This window comes from Clupea harengus, chromosome 13 (assembly GCF_900700415.2).
Source record: "Clupea harengus chromosome 13, Ch_v2.0.2, whole genome shotgun sequence".
NCBI lineage: Eukaryota > Metazoa > Chordata > Actinopteri > Clupeiformes > Clupeidae > Clupea > Clupea harengus.
The window spans coordinates 22,623,613-22,633,612 of NC_045164.1; the positions used below are offsets into that span (position 1 = coordinate 22,623,613).

Genomic DNA, 10,000 nt, shown 5'->3' on the forward strand with positions numbered 1-10,000 from the left:
TATGGTTATCTGTTTTCTTTCTTAGGTCAGACTATAATTGCTCTTGGTAGAATCTCCTTCTCCACAAAGTCCACTGTTCAAAGAAATGAATCTGGGCTTACTTGACGTTAATTACACTTGGGTACTATGAATGTAGTACTTACCAAGAAGTACTTAGGACAGGGAATGAGCTTTGTGTTCATGATTAGTAACATGCACTACTACATACTCATATGGAAAGCATTAGTATTATTACTCACAGAACTCCATTACAAATAGGACACATAATATAAAACAGGATCAACCACACTGGGGCAAAAGTCAAGGCACCAGATACACCACTGATAAGTAGTATTCTAGAGACTCTTGAGTGGTCAAGGCACCAGATACACGACTGATAAGTAGTATTCTAGAGACTCTTGAGTGGTCAAGGCACCAGATACAGGACTGATGAATAGTATTCTAGTGACTCTTGAGTGTTCAAGGCACCAGATACACGACTGATAAGTAGTATTCTAGAGACCGTTGAGTGGTCAAGGCACCAGATACAGGACTGATAAGTAGTATTCTAGAGACTCTTGAGTGGTCAAAGGCACCAGATACACGACTGATGAGTAGTATTCTAGAGACCGTTGAGTGGTCAAGGCACCAGATACAGGACTGATGAGTAGTATTCTAGAGACTCTTGAGTGGTCAAGGCACCAGATACAGGACTGATGAGTAGTATTCTAGAGACTCTTGAGTGGTCAAGGCACCAGATACAGGACTGATAAGTAGTATTCTAGAGACTCTCGAGTGGTCCGGTGGGGTTCTGGGGGTCGGAGGGGTTCTCACCTCGATCTGCTGCACGGTCAGGTCCAGGAAGGTGTTCTCGTTGCGGACGCTGATGAGGCTCTTGGGGCCCTTGCACCCCATGCTGGTGCCCAGCCCTCCGTTGAGCTTCACCACGACCAGCTTGTTCAGGCAGTCGGCTACATTGTCTGGGAGTCCCCTGGCCTTGATCTTATCGTACGGCTGGATCTGATGGGGGGGGGGGAGAGAGAAAAGAGAGGACAGGGAATTAGACGAACACAGGGTGACAGGAACAAGACAGAGAGTAGGGGGGAGCTGCACTTTCCAGACTGGTTCAGAGACAGAAAAACTCAACTCAGTACACACAGGTCACAAAACGACCTCTCCTATAAGATAAACTTGTATTAATCCCGTGAGGGAAATTCAGTTGTCATAGCAGCAAGGTAGTAGGAATAGGAATCAAGTATCTATATACATAACATTAAAAATAAATTAATAAAAATTTGAATAAGAATAAAATAAATAGATAAAATAAATAGACAACATAGCACAATTCTGCTGGCGTACATATATATACATATATACAGGCCGGTAGTGATTTCAGGTGCTCCAGGAGGTCATGGTGGAAGTGAAAATGTAAATGTTTCTATGCCAAGGAGACCGTTGAGCCGCCCCCATCTCCCCGAGTCAAAAGCATGAATCCCACAGCACAGACACGGACACCAAACCACTGAGGAGAGGTGCGGCCATGTTCACACTGCAGCTGTGGTCAGATGAAACTGCGTGACACAGTCATGACTAAACCAGTCAGTTTCTCTCACGCCAGTCTCCATCCAGATGTGGAGAAAATTGTTCTACAGTCTGTGGATATTCAGGGTAGGGATGACACTGTGTTTATATACTGTGCGAGCGTGTGCGAGCGTGGGTGTGTGTGTGTGTGTGTGTGTGTGTGTGTGTGTGTGTGTGTGTGTGTGTGTGTGTGTGTGTGTGTGTGTGAGAGAGAGTGAAAGAGAGAGAGGGAGAGAGGGAGAGAGAGTGGCTGTGTTGTGTAGTGGAAGCTTCGAATGATGATCAAAACATTTCTCTTTCAAAACGGACAATTTTACTCTCCAATATGAAGCAGTTTTACAAAGAAAAATGATTTAGAATTGAACAGTTAGTTAAACAAGGCAGATTCTTGCGACTTGCGAATCGACTTCATAAGAATCATTATTAAACTAACGAGAAAACACTCACACAACCTGCACTTCAAAATAAAGGCATCTCCTTTCAAATTAAAATCAAATTACCATCAATAACAGATGAGGTAACAGATTCTCCCATATTTATTTACTGTAAATAATGTATTTTAACATTTCTATTACGGTAACGTTTTTTAAACCAAACAACATAAATCATGTTAATTTACCCTTAGCTTCAAATAAACCATTAATAATAATTCACAACAGGTTGTGTGTACAAGAGTGGTTGGTTGAAAGAGGGTGTGGGAAGTGAGTGGAACACAATCGTTGCTCTACAGCTGGGATATAATTACTTCTCTGAATCCTGATTCTCGCATCCTGGATCACTAGCACTGGTAAAGGCCATTAACTGAAGTCCAATGAAGTCCAAACAAAAGAAATTCTTCAAACAATCCTGCTGATTTTTAGATTGAAGTGAATTTCTTTTTCAAAGACCTGATAAAAGTCAAACAACACAAATAGGCACGGAACTCAGCTAAAGAGAAATCTCAGGCGTGACATTTTCCAGTGCCTTTATGGTCTAAGTGATGGTAACACACTGCTGATGCATTTTCCCACCTCTAAACTGGTCCGTTACCACGAATGAGGAACAAGGATTACCAAGTTAATGTGATTGAAGTAGCTGAAGAGAAATGAAAGTACTTTAAAATCCAGTGTTAAAATGAACAATGTTTCCATCATTTAAGTGATCTGGCATAATTTCAAATGTGTGTGTGTGTGTGTGTGTGTGTGTGTGTGTGTGTGTGTGGCGAGGACAACAGCGGGGCCCTCATCAACACAGGAGTGCAACTACACATTCACATTCCTTCGAGGCGTACGCAACATCAGTATTCACTTTAATATTGCTCTGAAAGGTCCTCATGCCTGAATCCTATATTTATAAATGCCAATTTGTTCAAATGGTAAATGACGTAGTGTGATCTTTTTCTGACTGAGCTGTATACTTAAGAGATGTTTTGACAGCTTGAGCTTGCACAGAGAGGTCCTGACACCTCTCAGATGACGGGCAGAGAGCAATCAGCAACACACACACACACACAAACCACACACACACACACCACACACACACACACACACACACACACACACACACACTCTATGGGCCCTGACGGGCAGAGAGCAATGAGCAACACACACACGCACGCACGCACGCACGCACGCACGCACGCACGCACACTTATAGAGTTGGTAGCCACCGTGACTAAGGTTGTTACCATATTACTAGAAACGTTCTTCTTTCCTCCTCCTTCCTCCTTTGAGCACCGCTGGGGTAGCTTCGCTTCATTTTTCAACAGTCTGTGTACACCACCACGCCAAGACGTTTATACGAGCTGGTTACCGTCTTCCTAAATCATTTCCGCAGATGTTCAGGGCAGGATCATGGAATAGTCCAATGAAGAGGGGTCAGGGGGGTGGTGGTGGGGTGGGCTGACACACTCCTGAATTAGGCATGAGCGAAAGGTAAATTATTTTCTCCACCGGAATAAACTTTTGTCCCCTAAGGACTATCCCATCCCTACTAACCTCCTCACTTACTATTCCTCTATATCCTCCATAAATAATGTCCCTAATATCTTATACAGCTAGATGTCATGCATGTTTATTGGGTACATAGGACTATATGTTAAATAATGTTAAGACTACGGCAATGATGACATTTTGGTGGTTTGAACTGTGCTGGGCTTTTATCAGTTCCCCACAACATATGAAATCATTTCTCAATGATAATTTAACAGCAATTTTCATGACATGCACTGATGTCTGTTTGGACTTTGAACCAAACAATGATAAGTGGCTTGTCAACACAGTGCACCCACACACACACACACACACACACACACACACACACACACACTAGGGGTGGGGGGAAAAAAATCGATTTTTCGATTTCTCTCGATTCTCTCTAGAACGATTCTGTCTCGATTCAGAAAATAATAATAATATATTTTTTTTTTTACACATTCATTTTGTGTTGAAATGCAAGCTGCATCGATTATTGCATTGTTCATAGAAAGTCATAATTGTGACAAGGACACACTTTTTCTCTAATAAAAAAATAGATCTGTTGGTTTTCTTTAATTATCAAACACAAAGTAGGAAGTGATTTGAGACTCTGAGTAGCAAACTCAAATGTTTTAAAAATCGAGATGCATCGATAATCGTTTTATCGGTTTAAAATTGATAATCGATAATCGGTTTAGAATCGAGAATCGGTTTAGAATCGAATCGTTGACCTCTGAATCGGAATCGAATCGAATCGTGAGGTGCCAAGAGATTCCCACCCCTAACACACACCCACCTGTCAGACTTCACACTGCTCTAGCATCCTATTGACTCCGTCATTTGATGTCGTGCCTTTAACAAACAGCTCGTTGCCCTTTCAAACTAGGGCCCTGTTTCTTTGCCCTCCTTTTCACCACCAAGTTGTCTCCATCTTTCACAAATACGCTCTATCGCTCTTTTCTATCCCTCTTTTCTCTCGCTCCACCTTGTTCTCTCTAAGCCTATTTCTCTGCTTCTGCATCGTAACACAAACACACACACACACACACTCTTCATAACAACTGCATCGTAACACACACACACACACGCACACTCTTCATAACAACTGCATCGTAACACACACACACACACACACACTCTTTATAACAACTGCATCGTAACACACACGCACACACACACACACACACACACACACACACACACACACACTCTTCATAACAACTGCATCGTAACACACACACACACGCACACTCTTCATAACAACTGCATCGTAACACACACACACACACACACACACACTCTTTATAACAACTGCATCGTAACACACACGCACACACACACACACACACACACACACACACACACACGCACACTCTTCATAACAACTGCATCGTAACACACACGCACACACACACACACACACACACACACACACACTCTTCATAACAACTGCATCGTAACACACACATACACACACACACACACACACACACACACACACACACACACACACACACACACACACACACACACACACACACACAGGGGGGTCTCTCCTGTCTCGGGGCCAGATGTCCTCCAGATGAGCAGGCAGTGCTACGCCACCCTGAGTCACTAGATCAGTTGTGACAAGGCTCTGAGGGGGTGTGCCGTCCAAATGTGCTCCCCTCTCATTTCCTTAATCTCCTCTCCCCCCCGAGCACTCCACTAAACCAGCACAAGGGTGGGTATTTTGCAGACACATGAGTAATCCTGGGCAGGCTTGACGTTTCTCCAACTTGGAAAAATAACAAACAGGAAACAGGCTGATCAAGTCCTGGATCAGGAAATGGGGGAGCAAGGCCATACGAGTGCTATTGCACGCACAAACACACACACACACACACACACACACACACACACACACACACACACACACACGTAGGCTTCCCAATGGGTCTAGCTTGGGAGACACTGAGCAGAGATTTCAGTGCAACGCTTTCTGGATGTTTCAGCGGCGTGGAAAAGACATGGGGAGAACTGTGGGAAAGGCAACAACAATTACGAAGCAGTTGTTCTGAAGAGTGTGTGTGTGTGTGTTTGTGTGTGTGTGTGTGTGTGTGTGTGTGTGTGTATGTGTGTGTTACGATGCAGTTGTTATGAAGAGTGTGTGTGTGTGTGTGTGTGTGTGTGTGTGTGTGCGTGTGTGTTACGATGCAGTTGTTATGAAGAGTGTGCGTGTGTGTGTGTGTGTTACGATGCAGTTGTTATGAAGAGTGTGTGTGTGTGTGTGTTTGTGTTACGATGCAGTTGTTATGAAGAGTGTGTGTGTGTGTGTTACGATGCAGTTGTTATGAAGAGTGTGTGTGTGTGTGTGTTACGATGCAGTTGTTATGAAGAGTGTGTGTGTGTTTGTGTTACGATGCAGTTGTTATGAAGAGTGTGTGTGTGTGTGTTACGATGCAGTTGTTATGAAGAGTGTGTGTGTGTGTGTGTTACGATGCAGTTGTTATGAAGAGTCGATGACAATCCTCTCAGTGAACCAATGAATGCCGAAGCCTTTAAAACAAGTGCCTGTAAGAGGCTGCTGTCTTTTGGGCCGCACACACACACACACACACACACACACACACACACACACACACACACACACACACACACACACACACAACCACTCACACACTCCTTACAGATAAGTTATTCAGCCTGAGGGCAAGCTTCTGGCACTTGGCCTGTTGCAGTTAAAACCTCATGCTGCACTGTAAAAGCGCTCCGACTCCAGACACAGAACAGAGAGTGTGTGTGTGTGTGTGTGTGTGTGTGTGTGTGTGCACTCTACAGTCCACTCACATTCATCTGCTGACTGACTCAACACTATGTCCTCCACAAACAGTGTGAAGGTGCCAAGGCTTCCATTATCTGAAGGTCTGGCACACCAGGGCTTGCATGAGATGCTAGAGATTCATAGAAAACCTGTTATATTCTATATATTCTATATGTTGGGGGGGGGGGGCAGACAGAGACAAAGGTATAGCAATAAGCTACAATAAGCAAAGAAATCAACAAGTGACACGATGAGAAATGATACACAGAGGTTCAGGAGTGGGGAAGAGGAAAGAGACTGAGAGAGAGAAAGAAAGAGGAGGAGGAGGAGAAACAGGTCAAACCAGGGAAAGATACAACACGTGGCATCCAATATCCTGTTCCAAGTGCGTGGGCATACCTGGGATCAGTGCAGCGGCCTTTTAATCCAGGTAAGGCCCTCACGAAGCCCACAAAGAGCGGGAGAGGGAGAGGGAGAGGGAGAGGGAGAGGCAGATTAGCTTTCCGGGAAGGAAAAAAAGAGTGGGAACGGGAGAGACAGATTCGCTTTCCGGGGAGGATAGAAAAAAAAAAAACAAAGAGCAAAGAGAGCGAGGGAGCCAAGAGAAGAGCAGATGACATTAAGCCTATCTCCCCTGCCCACCACCTCACAAAGACTGCCCCTACCTCCATCCCTCCCTCCCTCCCTCCTTCCCTCCCTCACAGCCCTGGAGAACTGGGTGAGTAGGGGATGACTGGAGAGTTGCTTATTTTTCTCCCTTCACTGAAAGCACTGAAAGGCCCTGGGAATGGGGGGACAGTTGGGGTGTGTTGCAACGACAGTGACAGTGTGAAAAACATGCTTCCCAATGTGTACAACCGGAATGGCCACACACACACACACACACACACACACACAACCACAAGCGCATAAACGTGATAAAGACAGGGAACGAGTACACGAAGACCACCTGAATAAAAAAAAGAGAGTCAATGTCAACAGGACCTCTGTGCCCACCCCAAACACAATCTCTCTCACACACACACACACACACACACACACACACACAAAGTACATATGCCTCGTATGGCATGTACTGTGGCATCACGTCACTCCTGAACTCACAATGCTCACGTCACCACCCCCCCCCCCCCCCCCCCGGCTGACCACAAATTTGCACTGAAATGAAATCATAATCCTCTGGCTTAAGTAAACAGCGATGTCAAAACGGGCTTTACAACATACACACACACACACTTCCTGTGAGTGTCCTGGAAGTCTTCATAAATGTTTGCAGCTACCAATTCCACCCAAAAGGGCATTAAACAAACAGTATGTGCCATGTGCCCTGTGCCGTCATCGAGACGTCATCGAGATATCATCGAGACGTCTGACCAGTGTAATTATTTCTGCAAACAAGTGAAATGAGGGGTTGGTCTCCATATTTCAATGTTTGCACATCCTGAATGTTACTCTAACAGATCCTCCACGCAAATGTGTTCTGTCCAGGGTGTGTTTGTGTGTGTGTGTGTGTGTGTGTGTGTGTGTGTGTTGGGAGGGAGAGGTGAAAAGCACCACGCCTCCATGAATGATTGATCGGTATACAGTGCCTTGCATAAGTATTCACCCCCTTGGATGTTTTACCCTTTTATTGCTTTTATAAATCAATCATGGTCCATATAAGTTGGCTTTTTTGACAAAGAAAAATGTCATGTCAAAGTGAAAACAGATTTCTACACAGTTATGTCAATTAAATAAAAATATGTAATGTAAAATAAGTGATTGCATAAGTATTCACCCCCCTTCAAGTCACTATTTAGTAGATGCACATTTGGCTGCGATCTCAGCACTGAGGCTGTGTGGATAAGTCTCAATCAGGCTTGCACATCTGGACACTGCAATTTTACTCCATTCTTCTTTGCAAAACTGCTCAAGCTCTTGTCAGGTTGCGTGGGGATCGGGCGTCACAGACCTTTTCAAGTCCAGCCACAAATTCTCTATTAGATTTAGGTCTGGACTTTGACTCGGCCACTCCAGAACATTCACCTTGTTGTCTTTACACCTTTTCTGTGTAGCTTTTGCTGTATGCTTCGGGTCATTGTCTTGCTGGAAAATAAATCTTCTCCCAAGCCGTAGTTCTCTTGCAGACAGAATTAGATTGTCCTCCAGGATTTCCCTATATTTTGCTGCATTCATTTTTCCCCAGTATCTTTACAAGCCTTCCAGGGCCGGCTGCCGAGAAGCATTCCCACAGCATGATGCTGCCACCACCACGCTTCACAGTGGGGATGGTGCGTTTGTGGTGATGTGCAGTGTTTGGTGTCCGCCAAATATAGTGTCTTGTCTGATGGCCAAAAAGCTCCACTTTGGTCTCATCAGACCACAGAACTGTCTGTCTTCCACTTGACCATGGAGTCTCCCACATGCCTTTTGGCGAACTCTAGTCGATATTTAATATAAGTTTTCTTCAACAGTGGCTCTCTTCCATAAAGCTTTGATTGATGAAGAACCTGGGCAACAGTTGTTGTATGTAGTCTCTCCCATCTCAGCTGCTGGAGCTTGTAACTCCTTCAGAGTAGTCATAGGTGTCTTGGTGACCTCTCTCACTAGTCTCCTTCTTGCACGGTCACTCAGTTTGTGAGGACGGCCTGCTCTAGGCAGATTTACACATGTGCCATATTCCTTCCATTTCTTGATGATGGATTTAACAGAATTCCAGGGGATTTTAAGTGCCTTGGAAATGTTTTTTATATCCTTCCCCTGACTTCTACTTTTTAATAACCTTTTCTCTGAGTTGCTTGGAGTGTTATTTTGTCTTCATGGTGTAACGGTAGCCAGGAATACTGAGTGAATGGACCTTCCAGGCACAGGTGTCGTTATACTACAATCACTTGAGACACATTCACTGCACACTGATCCCCATTTCACTAATTGTGAGACTACTAGCACCAATTGGCTGGACCTCTGTTGAATTAGGTCAGTCACTTTAAAGGGGGTGAATACTTATGCAATCACTTATTTTACATTACATATTTTTATTTAATTGACATTACTGTGTAGAAATCTGTTTTAACTTTGACATTAAAGAGGGCTTTTTTGTAAAAAAAAGCCAACTTATATTGACCATGATTGATTTATAAAAGCAATAAAAGGGTCAAACATCCAAGGGGGGTGAATACTTACGCAGGGCACTGTAAGGTCACTTGACAGTAAAACAAACAAACAAACAAACAAACAAGTCACTATTTACATTACTATTTGCAGTTTGAACCTTTGAAACTTTGCTCACGAGTGATTTTGAGCAACATCCAAGATGACTGAAGAAACTGATTTTCCCATACAACACTCGATCAATTTTTCTTTCTTGTGGAGGTAGATCACTCTATGACTAAAAACTCGCAGTCAGAGATGGAGAGAAGAGACAGAGTGAGACGGAGGGAGATGAGTGTGTGTGAGGCACAGAAAGAGAGAGAAGAGACACAGAGTGAGACGGAGGGAGATGAGTGTGAGGCACAGAAAGAGAGTGTGCTGCAGAGAGGAAAGTCAAACGCATGACGTCAAGGACAAAGCAGACAGGCTGAGTTATGGAGGCAGGATGCCGCTGTCGGAGAGGCCGCAGGGGTGCTGGCAAGGCCCAGGCAGGAGGGGTGTAGGCTGGGGAGGGATGGGCATCCACAAGGGGTGTAGGCTGGAGACTAGCCTT

The 10,000-nt window shown here is 44.4% G+C and overlaps 1 protein-coding gene across 3 annotated transcripts in view; it reads right to left on the reverse strand.

The window, feature by feature from the left end:
* Window positions 1–10,000, reverse strand: part of ugp2b (UDP-glucose pyrophosphorylase 2b) — a 36,575-nt gene that overhangs the window by 15,377 nt on the left and 11,198 nt on the right. For all 3 annotated transcript variants that reach the window (XM_012819903.3, XM_031578776.2, XM_031578775.2), the window contains exon 4: window positions 814–999. In XM_012819903.3, coding sequence (XP_012675357.1) covers window positions 814–999 — 186 coding nt within the window. The remainder of the gene's footprint in view (window positions 1–813; window positions 1,000–10,000) is intronic.